At 41.3% G+C, this 20,524-nt stretch overlaps 3 protein-coding genes across 7 annotated transcripts; all 3 read right to left on the reverse strand.

Annotated features, from left to right (window-relative positions):
* Positions 1-136: 136 nt before the first annotated feature.
* Actn (alpha actinin) lies at positions 137-18,589 on the reverse strand. Of its 5 annotated transcripts, none has more exons than XM_070276280.1 (10): positions 18,415-18,589; positions 10,528-10,808; positions 5,640-6,056; positions 5,427-5,580; positions 5,011-5,162; positions 3,239-3,331; positions 2,828-3,178; positions 2,592-2,770; positions 1,205-2,339; positions 137-839 (listed from the first exon to the last, which is right to left on the reverse strand). In XM_070276280.1, the coding sequence occupies exons 2-10, from the start codon at positions 10,639-10,641 to the stop codon at positions 681-683; spliced, it is 2,754 nt and encodes a 917-aa protein (XP_070132381.1). In that variant the 5' UTR covers positions 10,642-10,808; positions 18,415-18,589; the 3' UTR covers positions 137-680. The 5 variants fall into 5 exon arrangements, with proteins under 5 accessions (XP_070132381.1, XP_017096164.1, XP_017096163.1 ...); XM_017240675.3 differs by lacking the exons at positions 5,011-5,162; positions 18,415-18,589 and adding exons at positions 3,918-4,003; positions 12,242-12,346; XM_017240674.3 differs by lacking the exon at positions 18,415-18,589 and adding an exon at positions 12,242-12,346 and having other exon boundaries at positions 5,077-5,162.
* usp (retinoid X receptor ultraspiracle) lies at positions 15,487-17,710 on the reverse strand. The gene has a single exon (XM_017240678.3). It carries the CDS (start codon positions 17,306-17,308, stop codon positions 15,788-15,790), a length of 1,521 nt encoding a protein of 506 aa, XP_017096167.2. The 5' UTR covers positions 17,309-17,710; the 3' UTR covers positions 15,487-15,787.
* A 141-nt stretch (positions 18,590-18,730) lies between the features above and the next one.
* Positions 18,731-19,888, reverse strand: LOC108124829 (E3 ubiquitin-protein ligase RNF128). The gene is made up of 2 exons (XM_017240681.3): positions 19,655-19,888; positions 18,731-19,399 (listed from the first exon to the last, which is right to left on the reverse strand). The coding sequence occupies exons 1-2, from the start codon at positions 19,774-19,776 to the stop codon at positions 18,991-18,993; spliced, it is 531 nt and encodes a 176-aa protein (XP_017096170.2). The 5' UTR covers positions 19,777-19,888; the 3' UTR covers positions 18,731-18,990.
* Positions 19,889-20,524: the final 636 nt, after the last annotated feature.

Raw genomic sequence — 20,524 nt, forward strand, 5'->3', positions numbered from 1 at the left:
CATCTGCCTTCCCTCTTGCTCTTCTCATAGCTCTCCGTTCTATTGCCATCTCTTTCCATCTGGTGGTGATGGCTGAAAACTAACCGGAAACGGAAATCAAAAAATCGGAAACCCAACCTCAAAAGAAAATATCCTCTTTTTTCATTTTTATGTATGGATTTTGTTTTTATTAACATAAATTTCAAAAAATAATGTTTTAGCTTTTTTGTTTGATGTTTTTGTTGTTGTTTTTGTTTTGGACTTGGTTTTTTTTGTGTTTCTTTTAGATTTAAATTTTTAAAATATTCGATATGCCTTGCTGTTTGTTTTACAATCGTTCCTGCATAAAAATATATATATATTTATATATATATATATATATATGTATGATATATAATGTATGTATGTTTCATTTTTTCAGAAGTTTTTCATTTTTTTTGTTGTTTGTTTGTTGTTGTTGTTTGTTTGTTGTTTGTTGTATGTATGGGGTCGCATACATCGACTCGAGACGGAAATTAAATAAATATATTATGTATTCTTCTTCTTGCTCTGCACACGATGCTCTGAAGTTCTTCTGCAGTTACCGTTACGAGTGTAGGTATATATAATAAATCTATGTTTATTAATATTATTATATTATTAAAGTTTATCATTATTATATGATTGTGGCTCTGCTCTCGTCCATCGGTTGGCTGGGCCTCTTACAAATCGGTCTCGCCGTACAGAGCTGTGCTGAAGGACATGTAGTCCAGGGCGCCGGGCACACCGTTGGGTCCCTTATAGGGTGGCATGCGCTGGATGCAGTATTCGGCCTGATCTGGTGGCAATTCGCGGCGCAGTTCGTCGGGCAAAATGTATGGCTGTAAATAGAAATAAGATACAATAAATAGTATAAGTATTTGTAAGTGTTGGAATTAAGATTCAATGTTGTTGAAGTGTTGGAATGGTTGGAATTACTTTTTAAAACCTTAAAAAGAGTTTAAAGAATGTTTTCCAACATCAAGAGTTGTTGAATTTCAAACAGAATCTCAACAACAAGATAATACTCTGTTGGAATTAAAATTCAATGTTGTTGGAGTGTTGGAATGATAAGATTTCCTTCTAAAACCTTAAGAAAGAGTCTTCCTTTTTTTATTTAAGGAATTCAATGTCCAAAGAAACTTTTCCAACAACAACAATTATTGAATTTTAAACAGAGTTTCAACAAAAACTAGAGAATACTAACCTTGTCGGCTGCCAGGATTCGGAAGGAGTCGATGACTTGTTCGGCAGTGTCGGTGTCGGTGCTCTCGCGGGTCATGAAGTCGAGGAAGGCGTCGAAGTGAACGTAGCCAGTGTTGTTGGGATCGACGACGGCCAGGATGCGCTGGAAGTCCATCTCGCCCTGACGATCCTTGCCGATCGAATAGCCAAGCGATACCAGGCACGATTTGAACTCCTCGGGCGTCAGGCGACCGGTGCGGTTCTTGTCGAAATGATTGAAGCTGCTGCGGAACTCGTTCAGCTGCTCCTGGCTGATGCCCTTGGAGTCGCGAGTCAGGATCTGGTTCTCCACCTCGTTGATGTTGCGATTGATGGAGGTAAGCAGCTGCTCCCAGCCAACGCGCAGAGTTTCCATCGTGTAGTTGGTGTAACGGTTCTCGAAGATCATCGACTCCTGGACGGCCTGGTGGATCTTCTCCAGCTCCTCGATATTGGGCTTGTAGGCATACACCGCCTGTTCGTACTCCTTCAGTCGGTGCAGCTGATCCTCCAACGATCCCTGCAGTCCCATGCCAATGGCCGTTACAGCGTCCATCTGCCTCTCGATCCAGGGTCCAACAATGTTGGCCTTCTCGGCGAACTGACGGCGCAGCATCTCGTTGTTCTGCTGCTTGCGCAGCTCGTTGGCCAGGGTCTGGTCCCGCTGGGGCACCAGCTGGCGGACATCGCTCCACTTGCGTGTCATATCGTTGGCGGTCAGCGTGGTGTAGGGATTCTCCAGACCGCCGGGGATCTGGTGCTGCTTCACAATCGACTCCACCTCGCGCACCAGGTTCACAATCAGATTGAACTCCTTGTCGGCCTCGCCCAGTGTCGCCTTGAACTGATCGTGCGCCTGGATCAGGCCCTGGATCTCCTCCATGGTGTGGACAATGAACATATCGACCAGATCCTCCCGTGTGCCATCCAGCCAGTTGTTGAACGGCGCCGCACGCTTGGCAAACTCCAAATGCAAGATGTCGATCTTCTCCAGAATGCGTTCGGCCTCGTCCAGAGCGGTGCGTCGGCGCTGGGTGAGAGCACCGAGACGATCCCACTGGTCACAGATGCGCTGGCACCTGGAATTCACCGACACGCAGTCATGGTACTCCAGGGTGCTGTTTCGAAAGACATATATCATCGATTAGTTTCTGGCGAAGATTCTCATTCTAAAAAAAACTGAATGAAGTTCGGGTGATTCTTTCGCTGAGCAATGGAATGGAGTGATTCGAATGATTCTAGAGACGAAAGCCAACCTAACCTCACGCTGTTTCATGCACAGATCAAGGATCACCATTCAGCAATTGCAGCAGGCAGGGGGATATATAGATCGAGATTAGCAAGTGGGTTCGCTTGCGGCGGAAACTTACTTCAGCTCCTGGGCGATGGCGGCGATCTGCTCGACGCGATCCTGGTGGGCGGCCAGGTCAGACTCAAAGGCTTCGTGCTTCTTCTTCAGGGCCTTCAGCTCGTTGAGCTTGCACTGGCGGAAGTCCTGAGACTGGAGCATCTCCTCCTTGCCACGGGTCCAGTCCTCATGGGCATCGGCCTTTCGAAGGATATCTTTATAATAGAGATCTTAGTTTATTTTTAGAAATAATCATACCTTGTGCTTGAACTTCTGGGCCAGATGTTCGAGGCGCTCCAGGCGCATAGTCTCGGCCAGCAGCCACTCCTCGAAGGCCTTCTCGGCCAGTTCCAGACCCTTCCAGGCATTGGCAATGTCCGACACGGTCTTGCCCTCGGTGGGCAGATAGGCGGGCCGGTTGGACAGGCGCAGCTTGGTCTGCAGAGTGTTGAAGTTCGTCTCCAGCTTGGCCTTCTGCTCGACACGGGGTGGCTTGTGGCCACGGCGGTAGGTGCGGTATTCCTCCAGCTTCTTCTGGACACCGGCCAGCGAGTTGTCAGCCTGGCGGGAGTTCAGCCACGGCATAGTGCGACGGATCCATTCCAGCAGCTAAACAAATGTCAAGACCTTCATGTCACGGTCGCCACAATAAGAGGAAAGGATACTCACATCACTGGCCAGACGCTCGTACTCCTCCATGAGGCGTTCATTCTCCTGGTTGACCTTCAGCACCTTGCAGATGCGGTTGGCAGCAGTTTCCGCCTGATTATTGGATCGGTTTCGGATACATGGTAACATTGGTTATAAGATAGAAATGTGAATACATTAGATGGCTTCAAATCTGTGAGCTCTGAGCGAGCGTGTGTGTGTGGTGCACGGAACCAACTCAGATTTGGAATAAGCGAAAACAATACTGAACAGGAAACAGGAAGTAACAGGAACAGGAACACCAAACGGCACCATTCCTCCAGCTCAGCTCAGATTCGGTAGCAGGATGCGATCTTAATTTGAACTGAACTGAACTGAAGAGTTGCCCAAAAAAAAAAAAAAAATTATAAAAATTAAAAAAGCAAGGAAAACTAAAAAAAAAAAGGTAAGAAACTATAGTTCAGGCAAAAAAAAGGCTCATGGAATTGAAGCCCTTATAAAGGACATTCCCTTCCAAATTATAGAAGCTTTTATGGGATTAGGATGCTTTTATGTCAAATCTGCATTATTAGCATAGCGCTTTGTGTGCAAGTGTATGTGTGTTTGTTAGGCTCCCCACGTTGGGCGCCATTTTCAAGGATACAAGGATGTTTAATGGGAAATGGTGTAGGATGATCAAGGATGTTTAATGATAACAGACCTTTTGGGCGCCACTGAAGCAGTGATAGTACGAGGACACATAGGTCATCACCGCCCGTTCATCGGGCAGAGCTGTATTCTGAAGATCTGTGGTTGTAATCGTGAGTTTTTTGGTGTTGGAGGATTGTTGTTTGTTGTTGTTGTTGTTGTGGTGGCGATTGCAGTTGCATTTTGCAGATTGGTTAATTATTTTTTTTGTTTTTTATTGTTTTTTTTTGTTGGTTGATTGAGCGGAGCGAGCGCGCACACAGAGAGATAATAAAAAGAGAAAAAGAAAGAAAGAAAGCAACAAACATACAAATGAGTTAATCATCAACTTTTGTTAGTCTCACAAACATCATCATCATAGCAATCATCATACCCTTGGTATTAGACTAAAGTTAGTTACTCGATATAAACTCGAGACATGCCTAAGAAACTCATACAACTTGATCTTTGTTCGGTATAGATCCTAAAATACATACATATATCATTAAAAGACCGAACAAGGATCAAATTAAGAGTTATGGATTATATACTTTATAAATAGAGAGCAAGCTCAAGGCATTTGCAATATTTTTAGATTTTTATTATTTTCAGCAACATGCTTTTAGGTTTCCCTCCTCTTGATGGAGAAGATGCCTTAGATTCTCCAGTGGTTAGTGGGGATATATATTCAAAAATGCAGAGCGGAGCAACATTCAAAATGCAGGAGCGCGCCAAGGACAAATCCAGGCGAATCATATAGATTTTTTGTGGAGTGGAGTGGAGGCGATTTTGTGGCGATTCCCGCTAGTTTTTTGGCTTGACCTTGGCTCGACCTTGGGCCCCTTAAACCATACAGACATGGGTCAAGGTCCATGGATTTTAATGGTCCAATGGGGCATCAGATCGAATAAGCAAAACGATAGCAGCATCAGCATCAGCAACAGCGCATGAGCGGTAACATCGCAAAATCGCATAAAAAAATATACTTAGGATGGCATATACTCATATATATATATATGTATATGTATATGTATATATCAAATATATATATTATTGTCGACTATATACATATCGATATGCCGGGCTAGAGCTAAATATTTAAGTGTATCGTGGTGAAGTTTAGTCACATTGTAATTATTCGGGACGTAGGTGTATTGTCTTGTGGGTTCGGGTACATGCGTCACATTTCCAACCTGTTGGGCTCCCTGGAAGGCGTGGTAGTAGCAGGAGACGTACGTCATGATGGCACGTTCATCCGGTTTCGGAGTGTTGATCAAATCTGTGTTTTTTTTATTTAACCAATAATGATTAGAGCTAGAACTACAAAACCGACTAACTTAACTAGTTCTCCCACCCTCCCCTAAAACGAGGTACAACAAAAATATCTTGGCATATATCCATCCCACAAAGTACTTAATTTTTTAATGACTTTTTAAGTATATCTTTACGATCCTATATATATATATATATATATATTTGTTGTACCTCTCCCCCTGAAATATATCTCAAGTTTTAGAATCTAATTTGTTAACCAAATACTTACCATCTGGATCCAACATGCGAGGAATATCCAGATACTTCTCGGCCACATCAAAGGCAGTGTTGAGATTCTCCAAAGGATTGTCTTTGGACAGCTTGGCATAGTCGATAAGATCTGGACGATGGCGATGGATGAGGGCACAGAAGGCCAAACCATCCTATTAAGAAAGATAATTATAGTATCTTATAGAACTGATTACAAAACTATAGAACTAACCTTGAACGACAGATGGAAGTTCTGTACGTTGACGTTCTTGTAGGGTGCCGTCTTGCGCTGGCACCACAGCAACAGACCCTCCTTGGCGGTCATCTCCTCAACGGAAATGTCCTGTATGGCGAACCGTAGAATGATCGTCCAGATCATACCCAGGGTCATCTTCAGATTACCATCAACGATCTCCTCGGCACCAATCGATACCAAATGTACACCCTTTGAGGCAATAAAGTCAAGGGCCTTGTTCACATTGGCGATCTTGTGGAAGCGCATCTTGCCGCGATCGGGCTTGGGCAGCGTCTCACCAGAGATCACCTCCAGCAGCAGCATAAGCTTGAGGCCGTTGCGGAAGTCCTCCTCGATGTTGTCGATGGCGGTACCGGCTTTACGCAGATGACTGTTACACCAGGCGGTAAATGTCTAAAAGCAAAGGTATTTGGGGGTTAAGGTTTAAGGTTCAAGACTTCTTCTAGAAGGAAATAATTTTTTAAATATTTTTTGGTCTAAAAAAAAGATCCTAAAAATATGTTTTTTAACTAGGGAAGTCAAGGAATACAAAGGTAGGGTAATCTTTTAAACTAATTTTTAATTAAAACTTTATATTTTCATTTAATTTTATTGTTTTTAAACCCTTAATCTTAACTCCTTACTATAAATGCCCTTTAAAAACAGACTTTCTTAAACCTTATCGGCAATTGTTTTTTTTTTTAAACTCCTATACCTTTTCATGCAAAACAGCTGATCGTGGATCGTGCCCAGCTGTCCCACTGTCTCAGTTCCTGTTTTTGTTTATTGTTTTCAGTTTTTTTTTTGTGTTTTTTTCTGTTTTTTTTTGCAGCCACCCATTTAGGGCAGCCCAATCACAAACGCCAGCTCAGATCTTGGCTGTTGTTGGGTTGCTTGGCCGGATTTTTTTTTTTTTTTTTTTTTTTTAGCTGTTTCGCCGATCATGAAGAGAACTGGCGAGACCCCCCCCAACCCGGGTGCTGTTGTTGCAACTGCGGCTGACAGTTGCAGTTATTTTTCGCCAAATGGGGACAGAAGACAACGGCAGCAGCAGCAGCAGCAGCAAAGAACAAAGAGAAAACAAGAAAAGACAATACCGAGAGCAGCAGGCGGCACATGTGTAAGTATGTATATAATAAGTACATAAATATGTATGTACATATGTAAAATATATAAAAATTATAAACCAGTTTTATTTGCAAACTCTTCATTATTTTGGATACCACTACCCCCCCACTCCCTCAAAATTGTGCTATATCTTTTATAAAGGTACTTTAAGATACATTATAGTTTTCAAAAAAGATCTGAATGGAATGGCATCGTGAGAAACCCAACTAGGAGGATGGAGGATGGAAATGTATAACACCCACTTTATGGCCCTGGGAATTATGGAAGAACTAGACCTTGAATGGGCATTATTGGTAAATCCCGCTCATTTCTTCCAGCCGGAACAATTGAAAAGGAAAGCTCAAATCGATTGACAAATGGCTTTAACGCTTTATATGGCAGATGTGTGAGAGATACATATGTATCCATAAGATGCAGCAGCATACAATGGATCACCGCTAGAACGGGATCAAAATCGTGGCTGGAAACAGGAGATGGGGGCTCCACTTTATTGGCCATTAGCTTACAGTTAGGTGCGTGAGACACCTAAAGAGAAAGAGAGATAGTGGAGGCTGAGATCTAAGCTGGAAACAAGAAATGCAACTGTTAATGCAAATCACCTCTCTCTCCACCTCTCCTCTCCACCACGTAACGATCGTCATCACGGTTGCTAAGAGGTCTAGGGCGAGGCGGGGTGGGAGGGGACACGGACACAGATTACACATAACCCACTCAAACAATAACAACTTGAACTAGGCCAACACGGCGCGAGAGAGATGGTCTGTGAGTGGAGAGCAGGAGAGTAGGAGAGAGGAAGACTGCATTGCGTCGCCAAAACAAGTCACTCAGGCTCCCAGATCGCGGCTTACCGCTAGGCTCTGCCGACGTCGCTGCCGCTGCTGATGCAGCCTCTGCTGTAACCTCTAGAGTTGTCATGTTGGCCTTTTTTTCACCTTTACGAGGTAACTTTTATATGAAAGGTATATTTTTGGAAACTACTTAGGGTAAGGACCTCTTATAATAATAATTATTATTTAAAATTAATTAAAAAGTCTTAATTAAGCATTTCCTGTAGCATCCCTATCGCTCTCTCTCTCTCTCTGTGAGTTGTTGCATTCCGGCAACCCGTTTTCTGCCGCAACTTGGTCTCCGATCAATTACCGTTATCAGGCAGCAACAGCGACAGAGGCCACTGGCCTGAGTCAGATTGCATTGGAGCAGTGGAGCAAGGGTGGGGGTAAGGGGGATAATGAGGAAGAGTGGCCTGGTCCAGGAGCACCAGAATCCAGAATCTATGATTGAGCAATCTTTTTTTTGGCCAGCCAAGGCGCACGCGCCAATAGCCAAAAATCATACAAACACACACACGAGATACTTTTTGTTTTTTTCTTGTTAGCCAAATGAAAAAGAGCTTTCCGAGGAAAAGCTCTCCTTTTGGCCGAGGAAAATTCGGAAAAAACGGAAAGCGGAAAGCAACGGACTCGCTCTTGCACACCCATTTTTAGACGAGTGTAATTTGAGCGGTCCCATAGCATGGACTCATTCGCACATGGCGGCAACAATAACAACAGCTACAACAACAACAACAAGTAAGGGGAGTGGAGAGTGGGGTGGCAGCTCAGTCAGCCAGCCAGCCTGCCTGCCTGCCTGCTTACTGATCCTCCCCATTCATTCACACCTTTGGCACCCACACATGACTCACTCAAAAGAGCGCCAGCCACCCAAAAGAAGAGAGTTGCAAAAGAGAGAGAGTACGAAGACGACTACTCATCACCCACGCCCACCCCACCGACCCACCTCTTTACACCTTTTTTTGTTGCTGACGATCAATGTAAACACAAAACAGAAACAATTTCGCTGCCTGTTATTTGGTTATTTTCTTATTTATTTTTATTTTTGTTGTATTTTTTGGCTCTCATTATTCAGCTCGGCGGCACACAGAGAAATGTATGAGTAATTTATAACACATTTCATTATTTTTTTTTTGTTTTTTTTTTTGGCCAAATTCAATAACTTTCCAAATTAGCAGAAAAATATTATTGTTTAATGATCTTAAGTATGCAAAGTTTGTTTTTTGTTTTTATGTTAGGTATTTCTGCCAAGGTCAGGCTACAAAAATAATTTTGCAAATATTTTTGACAAACATGTAGATATATTTTTTTTGTTAGTGCATCTTGGCCTAATGACGAATTCAGTTCGGTAATTTACGGTTACGAAATTTATATATAGCGCTAGAGCGAGAGTGAGATGCCACGCATTCATGTCCGATCGTGTCAAGCTCAAGTCATCTGGCGACCGCCAAAAAAAAAAATCTTCATATTTTACTTTTTTTATTTTCGATTTTTGGTTAATTTTCATTTTCGTTTGTGGAGCTGTTTTTGCGATCTTTGGCCAGAGTTTTGTCATTGCATTTTTTTTTTTTTTTGGTTGATCTAAATATGTATATATACATATATATATATATATAGAGAGTGTATGGTATAAGTGGGTGGGTGGTTGGCTCCCTGCCTGCTAGCCTGCCTGCCTAGCCTGATATCTGTATCTGAATGTGATGTATCTTGTGGAAATGTGGTGCATAGGAATGCCATAGAACGGACCTGGCTATTTATAATTGTCAATAGCAACTACCTACCTACCTAGGCGACGTCGTGTCAAAAACATAGCCTTGCACTCAATTTTGGCTGGCAATTTTTAGAATTATGTATATAAATTTATACATGTTTGTGTTCTTTACGGTTATGATGCATAATATTTGAGTTTCTTTTTGGGGGGTATTTTAATTATAAGAGGTGCAAATGAAACAATCACTTTCTTCTCTCTCTAGAGTCTAGATCTTCTAGTCTATTATCTTCCAGACCCCAAGCAACCGTTCTTATCATTGCCTACGACCTTCAGATTCTTCCACCTCCTATATAGATCGATGTTTCCAGGCTTTATCTTAAAAAACGGTGGCAATTAGTTGCTGTTCTTTAGCTGGCTGCTGCTTCTTCTCGTTTTTCTAACGGTAACGGAAATTCTCCGTCAGTCAGTCAGGCAACAAACAAACAAACAAACAAATTAAATGGAGATCAAAAGACTATCATAGAAGGTATGTATGTATGGTATGAGGAGGGGCGGGTAGTATACCACATAATTGATTGAAAATAGGGGGGGAAATGCTAGTTGGTTTTTCCTCATTTTTGGGCTTGGGGTATGAGGTATGAGGAAATAATACATACTACGTCTATGATAACCTTCGATTTTGATTTGGATTTGGGGTTGGGTCTTGTTATTTCCCATCCCATCATCCTCAACCTGTTAACTGGGAGTGGAACTAAATCTACATATATGTATCACCGATCTTGATCGATTTTCATAATCATATGAAATGGCTGGCAATCTATAGTGATATTATATGTGCCACATATCCTATATATGTATAGTTCCTGAACAACAAGCAACAAACTATTTTCGTACTATCTTCAAACATTGCTCGGAACAACAAGAGCCATGAAAATCAAGAAAGAAGAATTCTATTTTTAAAATGCGCGCTGAGCTTTTCTTTAGCTTTTCTTTTTTTTGTTGTTATTGGTATGATTTTAATGTTGTTTTTGGTGTTTTTTTTTTTGTTTTATGGTTGTAGTATGAGTGTCTCGGTGAAATATTGAAACATAATCGAAAAAATATAGAACTTGGCCAAGAAGAGAATAATATATCTCTCTAGATACAGTCGCTAATCTTAACAAATACTTAAAGGGGGCCCTAATATGTTTATCAAAAAAAGCAATTCTTAACTCACCTTCTTCTGTTGCTTCTCCCACGCAGGATCCAGGAGACCCTCACGCTCCCATTCTTCCTCCTGTTCCATATAGCCATCGCCGTACTCCATGGAGAGACCGTTCTCCATCATCATCTTGTCGCTGTGTGTGTGTGTACGTGTGTGTGTGAGTGCCTGTATGTGTTATTTGGATTTATCGATTAAATTCTCGATAACACTCGTATCTCTCTCAGTGCTAGGATGGAGATGCTTCTGGATGCTGCCTCTGCCGCTGCTGATGTTGGTGATCGATCCAGTTGCTGCTGAAGGAGGATTGGTATGTTGGATTTGTAGTTGTAGTTGTTACTTAGTAGTTGTTGTAGTAAGTAATTCACTAAGTAATTCACTAAGCTCGCTGGTATTTGGTCGTTTTTCTTCTTTTTTTTTAAAAGAATCCTTTTCGTATATATCGACAGTCTCTCTCTCTCTTTCTATATATAAGATATAAGGAACTGTTCCTGAATATATATATATATATTTTATTTTATTTTTCGTACGTGCTTGCGTGCGTGTGTGTGTGTGTGACAGAGTGCTGACTGGGAGACTGATTGATAATATATTTGATTGATTGATTGGGGAGACTATACCGCAAAAAAAAAAAAAAGCTCTCGAACCAAGCACCCTCCCCTTCCGATCCTGCGAAAGCTCTCTTGCTTAATACAAGAAGATGGTACCACACAGGTGTTTGTCTCTCAACTTCCGCTATGAACCGATACGATCGATTTAATCGGTTTTTCGATTACAAAAAAATTTCGAAAAAAAATTAAAAAAATTAGATATATTTTTGGTTTTTTTTTGGTACAATACTATATGTTGAATATATGTTTCGAAAAATCGTTGTATAACACGTTAATTTGCTGCTTAATTATTTTGCGTTTGCTTTGCTCATTCTTTTTTTTTTGCTTTTTTTTCGCGCTCGTTCCGTTTCGTATCGTATCGTATCGGTTAAAAATAGTATGTTTTGAAAAAGTTTTATTTTCGGCGTCAACGTCAACGCAGGCAGAGCAAAGGGAACGGGCAAGAAGCAGAAATGGGAGGGATGGGATGGGATGGGATACGGATTCAGAATCAGATTAAGATTCAGATTCAGATATTTGAAAAAATTTTGAGAAAATAGCGCGAATTTTGTATCGGAAATTGGAACTGATCCGGTAAATATAGATCGATCGCGGTACGTTTTTTTTTCTTCCTTTTTTTTTTTTAAATTATTAGCACACAAGTTGGACCGATATTTGACATTCCATATAGATCATATATATGCACATATTGTTCGGATATACATATATATAATATGTATAGAGATTCTGAGATATATCTTTGGTTATGCATATATAACCATCACACGCACACACACACACACACGCACACATGCACAGCGTTCCTTTTTTTTTTTTAGTTTTTATTTTTTTTTTGCTTCGTTTAGTGTTTTTTTTTTTTGTTATTTTTTGTTCGTATATTTATATTTTTATTTTTTTCAACGAGTACAAAAAAAAAATTTATAAAAAAAATTTTAAGTATTAACGAAAGCAAGTGAGTTTGGTAGAGATAGATATATATATAAATATATATTTATGTATATATATATATATGTATATATATATATATTTAGAGAGATGTGTGCGTGTGTATTGGAACCAAACAAAAACAAAAACAACAAAACAATGTGTGGACAGAGCAATATTGGAGCAATATCTACGTGTGTCGCTTGCGAAGAGAAAGACCCGCTCGCGTTGAAAGCCAACTCAAAACTGATGTCGCGCCAGCCAGCTGCCGACTCTGAATACCGTCGTCGCAGTCTCAGTCACCGTCGACGGCGCTGTTGGCTGGCTGCGCCGTCGCACCACCCCCTCCCACTACGGGCCCCAAAAAAAAAACCCGCCCATCGCCCCACAGCAGCCGAAGAGGGAGACCTGAAGCAGAAGGAAGCAGGAAGAGGCGGAGGAGGAGGAGAAAGGTGGAGAAGAAAGAGGTGGGAGGCTGAAGAAGAAGAAAAGTCTGCCGTGCAGCGGGAGCATCGGATCGAATCGGATCCGATTGGATCGGTGGTGGTGGTGGAGACCCGAAGACCCGAAGGCATTTCAAAGATTTCGGGGACTCGTCGCAGCTTCGCAGCAGCAGAGGCCGAGGCAGAGACAGTGGCAGCAGTGGGAGTGGGTGGCAGAAGAAAGTATGAATTCGGCCAGCATAAGCGTACGAATTGTGATACCCTATAAGTTTTTATGATCACAAGGTATATCAGGCCTTAAATAAGAGAGAGATTTTTTATAAAAAAAGATTACATTTTAATTTAAAAGGTTTTTTGAAAATTATCTGATTTAACCTCAAAATAAAAATAGTTAAGAGTACAGGGTATCTCATAGTCTTTATTTAAAACATAAAGTTCTTCTCTGTTTTTTTTTTTTTGACTTTTCAGCTTTCGTGTTTTTTTCCTCAGATCCCCTTCTCCCCCCACTCTTTGGGAAAATGCAATGTTGCAACAACAGCAACAAAAATAACTACAAAATGTGGCACCCTGTTTGGTTATTTTTTGTTTTTTTTTTGGCCAACAAGTTGTTGTCAGTTAATGTTTTTTTTTTTTTTTTAAGTTTCTCTGTCTGACTGTCTGGCTTGTCTGTCATCGTTTCGGGCATCCTCCCATAGGCCACCCGATTTTATTTTCGATAGCACCACCACCCCACCACCATACCACTGGGTGCAGACCGTTTTTTTTTGAAAAAACGCCGCCCCCGCATAACTACGAAAATAGCCAAATTGTTAATTTCGCTTCGAAAACTCTTTTCCAATACACACAGCGAAAAAAAAAGAAGAACACATGATTTTATTGGCATGCCTTCATGGTTTTTCCGTTTTTTTTTCACATTTTTCAACACGCTCTGTTTGTGTGGGGGTTTTTTTTTGCTTTAAATATTATGCTTCTTTTTTTTTTTGGCAGCCATGTTATTTATGAAATTTATTAAATATGCTCGCAAGCCGTAACGGAAAAGGCATCTCAAAATCAAGGATAGCGATTAGCTAGACCAATAAAAACCACCCACAATAAGTGTGGACAGCTCTCACTCTGTCTATCTCACTCTCTCTTGAAAGCTTTCGAAAGCTTTTCGAGCGAGAACACAAAAATATTGAAGGATATTTGGGGATCTTAAGATTTCCAAATAAAACACAAAACTTAGATTCTTAATCTTTATAAATCTTAATCTAAATCGTTTTAAATATATATATATATCTTAGAAAAAAAGATTTATATATATATAAAGAGAAAAAGAGATAGAATGAGAAACTGTATTCAACTATTTTTAGATCATAATGTGCGTCGTCAGAGGCGAGTTTTGTTCTTTTTTCGAAAACAATATCTATTCTTAGTCGCTGCTTGTGCGTTAATACCATATTTTTGTAAATACATACTAACATACATTTCATCTCAAGGAGGGGTGGGGAAGGGGGCGGTGTGGGGCTGTAGGAGATGAGAGACATAAATTTTATAAAAATTGACCAAACATATATCGCCCAAGGTGAGGTTGCTGGCGGTGTTGGGGGCGGCGGTAGGCCACAAACCAAAAATTATTGAATAAGAAATCTACAGGCCATCCAACAGGTACAGTGCGGATCAAAAAGGATAAGCCCAAAGGAGAGGTAATCCTTTAAAAAGGATTATATCAAGGTGAGTGGTTCTAACAAAGAACTCTGACAGTTCTGTGGATAATATTCATAGTTCTATAAAAAGATAATTTAGTCAACCAAATCTTGAGAGTTGGTTTATAAATAAATTTCTAATTTTAATTCAATTAGTAAAGCCTTGAGGTCTATTTGACCATTTCTATAAAAAACATTTTTGACCTGAAACTTTAAAAATTTGCAGATTTATATACAAATTCTAAAGATGTTATGCCCTAAGACCTCTTCTTTCGATTTCTAGAAACCTTTTTAGACTTCAAATTTATAAAAACATGAAAATTTTCAAAAAAAACTCCAAGAAGTAATATTTAAAGATCTCTTTAGCTATTATTACAAACTATTTTAGCCCTAAAATCCCAATATTAATGGCCAAGCACCTCTTTCGCACTGATCCTAAAACCACTTTAGCCTTAAAATTTCGAAAATATACAAATTTTAATATATCACCCAACTAATAATGCCCAAAGATCTCTAGAGATATGTCTATAAATCTTTTTAGACCTAAAACTTTAAAAATATATTGATTTTTTTAAAGATTCCCAAAGACCCAAAAAGTTATGCCCAAAGACCTCTTTCTCCAATTTCCAAAAACCCTAAACCTATGCCTTCAAATTTGAATATAACTCCCAACCAGTAATTACCAAGGATCTTTTTCGCCAATTTCTATAAACCTTTTAAGATCTAAAACTTTAAAAATATAAAGATATGTATAAAGATCCAAAGACCTCTTCCGCCATGATCTTCAAATCATTTTTCATTAAATTAAAATATAACCCCCAACTAGTAAAGCCCGAAGATCTCCACAAACCATTTCAGCCTTACAATTATGAGCCCCAACTGCTCTTGGAATTCAAAGTCATATATTCTGTTGGACAATTGGATTAATTGTGGATCTGTTAGAAGCACCGATTTAGATAAAAAGCCAAGATCTCTCTCGTTATGCATTTTTATATTTTATACATAGATATAATTTGTTGGTTTTTGTCGTCTGATTTTTTGTATTTGTTGTTTTTTTTTAATCTTTATCTAGCATTGTAATTGATAACGCAATTGGGATACAATTATTTTAAAATGTAATTACAATTGATTTAGAAACGGGGCCTGCACGCATGCCGACATATATACTGAACGTCATACATATATATGTCTGTACATCATCTCATAACTATGCAATACATTTTTTGTTTTTTGATTTAACCTTTATATAATATATATAATATTATTTTTTAATTAGCTTTAGTTTAACTTTTTGCTTCATTTTTTTATGTATTTTTTTTGTTTGTTTTTTTTTTTTTTTTAATTTTCTCTTCAAGTATTTTGGATTTTTTGTGTTTTTTGAAAACGTCGAGGAGGCATCATCATCTTAAGGAAAACATTTTCTATATCAATATAATAATAATATTAGGTAATAAAAAAAAAATAAACAATTACATACACATTTAGCGTAATATTAGAGGAGGGGGAGGAGGGATTCTTAGGGAGAATAGAGGATAGAAATGCAAACAAACGCAATCACAATGAAACATTTGACGGATGAAGGTCAGCCGCTCCTGCTGCTGCTCCTTCATCTCTATTCCAGTTTCATGGCCAATCCTGGCAGCGGAGAGGCCTCCAGCTGCTCAATGAACAGCTCCTCCAGCGGCCGATCGCTGATGATGCGGAAGAAGAACAAATGATCCAAACACTTCAAACTAATGGATCTCAGTGCTGGCAGTCGCAGCAGTAGCTGGGCGAAGCGTCCATCATCGCCGGGATGCTCCTGCCGGCAGTGTTCGTCCAGGCAGGCGTACACCTTCTCCCGGCACATCTCAATCTCGGCCCGATTCTTGATCCCCCGTATGTCCGGATTGTACAGGATGATCGCCTTCAGGCAGGTCAGCTCGCGTCGGTCCAGATTCAGGCGCTTCATCTTAACGCTCAGCTCCGATAGGATTCTGTCGAAGATGGTCGATACGCCGGCCTTGATCGCACTGTTCCGATGGTACGAGAAGCTCTGGTTGAGAAAGAGCTGCTGGGGCTGCAGCACCGGTGATCTTCTGTCGAAGGAGCCGTCATGCGAGAGTCCACCGCCTCCTCCGCCACCGCCCATGGTGTCATCCAGCGACACGATGCTACACCAGGCGACATTGGCGATCAAGAGCTCGTTCCAGCCGGCCTTCAGCAGGATGACCTGATCGTCCAGCGGCAGTTGGGCAAAGTGTGGCATCATGCGCGCGTACTCGACCATCTGGTAGAGCTGCTTGTTCACAACTTGGCACAGAGCGGACACGGCGCCCTTGTAGTCCGGCTGGACGGTGGAATTAGGTCCCACTCGCAGGAAAGACAGCGCTCGATCGCCACAGTGCGCCTCGGCACGCTGTTCCGCGTCCATCAGCCGTTCGATGGTAAAGTCCCGGGATACATTATTGGCCATGAAGTCTTCGGAGCCGTTACCGCTGCCCAGACCTCCACCCACGGAGGAAGCTCCTCCTACAGAGCTCGGGGTACCACCGCCTCCACCGACACTCAGCCGGCCGGTAGAGTTGCGGGCACCACGCTGACGTTCCTCCTGGACAGCCTCGCGTTTCATTCCACAGGTTAAGCACTTCTGGTAGCGGCAGTACTGGCAGCGGTTCCTTTGCCGCTTATCGATGATGCAGTTGCGGTTCTCGCGGCACGCGTATGTGAGATCCTTGCGCACCGTGCGCTTAAAGAAGCCCTTGCACCCCTCACAGCTGTACACACCGTAGTGCTTGCCACTGGCCCGATCGCCACAGATGGAGCACAGGTGCTTGGAGTTGCTCAGCGGGTGATTCGGCGGATACTGTTGCTGGATGGCCGAGGCGGCAGCCACAGCGGCGGCGGCAGCGGCTGCAGCTGAATTGGGCGCCTGCGCCAACTGATCCTGAACTCCGGAGCTGTTATTGTTATTCGAGTTATTGCCGGGCAGGACGTGCGCCATGGACATGCCCTGCATGAAGGGCCCGGGCGATTCGGCCTTGGGCGAGAAGCTGCTGGTATTGCTGTCGTTCAGCTGTGATATGTCCGGCTTGACCTCCTCCTTGATCTGATGGCCCAGCCGGAAGCTGGCATCCTGGTCGCAATTGTCCATCGCAGATGATGCAGTTGCTCCTCCTCTCTGGCAGTTTGTTTCGCTGTTTCCGTCTCTCTCGCCGTGTCTGTCTCTGTTTTGCTTTCACTTTGCTCGTTCGCAGTTTCACTTTGCGTACGTCCGCTTTTTACGTCCGTGGGGCCCACCAAGTGGAGAGCAACCAGCCCAGTGTTTAGCTATTTTTCCCTGTCAGTCCTGCAGTTCTCCTGTTGCAATTGGCAGTTTCCTGGGCTTTACATAATTCCGCTGCTGGCGCGCACTTAACTGGCTCGCTGGCAAATAATTGCGCTTTTTTATCCAACAAACAAAGAATGCCAGACTTTCTGACTAATGGATTAAAACCTTTTTCGCGTCGACATTTTTTCTCAACAAAGACGATCTCACCACGGCGCAGCAATTCACCAAATCTAGAGATGGGCTTATCGCCGCGAAACATGTTTCAAAAACAGGTTAACCACTCCTTGCCACCTTACAGTTATGGCCATAAATTAATAATTAATAACTTTATTATTTATTAAGTCTAACAATCAAGTCTTATATATATTTCTTAATATATATTCCTTGCACTTTGTTTTCGCGGCTGGCAACTTGCTCATCTCTAGCCACCATTGCCTATCGACAGTGTTGTCAAATCACCAGAAATCTCCAATTAGCTGGCGTCTGTTACTCAATTAACATGAATTTTTAATTTAAAATTGCTTAGGGGATAAATTAATCAATCACCAAACTCAATCCCAGTACTTAGGGCAATCAATCAATTAAAACTAAGATTGTCGCACAGGTGCAGGGGTAACTCTGCAGTAGCGCCATTGCACTTTTCACCACACCTACGCAAAAACACGAGATGCAACCCTGCGTCTGTCTGGCCCCCATTGCCACAGTGCAAATATGATTTTACGCTGCAATTATAGGGGGGGTAATGGAAAAGGCAATGCTCAATGAAACTGTGAGTGCAAGTGCGCCACTTTTACCGCCGCCGGCGACAGCCTCGACCTCGATGTGGCCAAGTGGAAACTGGCAAGAGCCGAGAATCGAACGGTGGCGGCTCAGGCGGCTGCATAGTCGCAGCCAAACAAAGCAAAATGCAAATGCCAAATGCAACTTACGGTTTTTTTTTTATTATTGCCGATTTTGAGGAGTTTGATTCGCCGCAAGGTGACGCTACGACACTCGCGGCTGTTTATTTATTTATTCCGCTTATCAACGGCGTCTATTTTGCTTATCACACGCATACACATACACCGAGGCCGGAATTAATTTGCTGTGCAATTTTGTAATTGTAATGTTTACCTCTGCTTCTTCCCAACAGATGCGTACCGTTTCGCAGCACTGTTATCGATAACCGAGCACCTTTTCGCGGGCTCTCGATACTTTTCAAATATCAAACGCTGAGCTGCCAACTGGTTCTAAAGTCTTGGCATATATCTTCTATATTCTTATCGTCTCTATATTGATTTATTGTTATTGGTCTTTATTGTCTGCATCTCTTCTCTTATTGTTTCTCTTATCTTGAATTTTTGCGTCTTGTTTAGCCAAAAATTGCAGAGCGATAAGAGGCCGGATAACTATTAAGTACCTTATCAGAAAAACCCGATTACTACTCTATAGGATGATACGATTTTTCAGACAAAATCTTATCTTAAAACTACTTTTGCTAAAATCACTCCATGAGGAAACAAAAATTAGTCCGAATCGGAACCATTCAATACAACCTTGAGTTGAGAATTTATAAGAGTTAAAGCTCCGATTTGAGCATTCAGATATTCAATCTCCTCCTGATAGACTCCAGTTTCGTAGAGCATATTCTCGTATTCTCGCATAATTCCCCGCAAATCTCCATTAGTGTGGTCAGTGTTGCTGTCGTTGTTGTTGTTGTTACTGTGTCCGTTGGTGTTGCTGCTGCTGCTGGAGCTACTGCTGCTGGAGCTACTGCTACTGGTGGCGGCACTGTGACCTTGTCTCTGATTCTCCCCACTTGCATCTCCCCGATGGGCACGTCCATTGGGGACCGGCTCGCCGGAATCTTCAAAATTCAGATAAAGCTGTATGTAAACAGCATCTTCGCATCGGCAAATAGGGCATGTCGTTGATCTGCAACATAAAACCCCATAAGTTCTAGATATCTAAATGATTTTCAATTAAAAAAATATAACTTTTAGGGCTTTTTTTAAACAAAGAACTATAAACAGGGTACTTTTATGCACTTAGATTAGAGTCTTTACACTGATAACTGAAATATAGGGCAAAGTTTTGCACTTTTGATGAGATTCAATTCATTATAGTTTTATTTAATAACTTGAACTTCAGATCCTTGATTTTTTTTTTTAGGGGAACCCCCTCACTTACTGCTCACGCCAGCGGTCCAGGCACACCTCATGGAAGGCATGTCCACAGCTACCGGCAAGAATGTTATCCGTATGACGATAGCGTTCCGAACAAATCGTACAAAACACGTTGCTTGAACTCATACTTTGTTTTGATTTTAATTTTTAATTTTATTCTACTATATATAGACTTTTATTTTTTTGTTCTAATTTATTTCGATCCGAACTCTCGTTGCAGCTCAGCCGGTGGCAGTGAACTGAATGCAGCTCGCCGGAACGAGCCTTGTGTATTGGCTGATAAGCGCCGTCCACCTCCGCCTCCGCTTCTGCTCACTCCCTCCCCTCGCGCTCAGTTTTTGCCAGCCTATGGCAAACCCACCCCAACACCCCTCTAATTCCACCGATAGTAGCCACCTTTCGATCGTCGTACCGCCCCATAAATATCGGGGGAATACGAGCTGGAAAATTAGGTCACCGATTAGGCCCACGCCCAGATTAACGAGATTTCTCTTAAATTAAAGTTTAAATTTTAATTATCTAGTTTTTTATATATAATATTTTAATTAGCATAATTAATTCACATAATTTATGAGTCACAGAGCTCTGATAATACTAAAAACTATCAGTTTCTGGGATATATTTATAAAAACCAACTTTATTCTTAACATGAACTTTCAAGATTTTAAATGTTTTATAATTAAAATCATTAAAATTGAAAATTTATAATTAAAATCTTGAAATTATAGATTTCATCCTTTAAAGACTTTAGATACATTTTTGTAATAAAAAAACCTCTTAGTTTTAGGATCATATTTCAAAATCAAACTTTAAGTTTTACCTTATCTTTAAAGATTTTGAAAGTTTGAAAAAGTTAATTAACTATTAAAATCTT

This window comes from Drosophila bipectinata, chromosome XL (assembly GCF_030179905.1).
Source record: "Drosophila bipectinata strain 14024-0381.07 chromosome XL, DbipHiC1v2, whole genome shotgun sequence".
Taxonomy (NCBI): Eukaryota; Metazoa; Arthropoda; class Insecta; order Diptera; family Drosophilidae; genus Drosophila; species Drosophila bipectinata.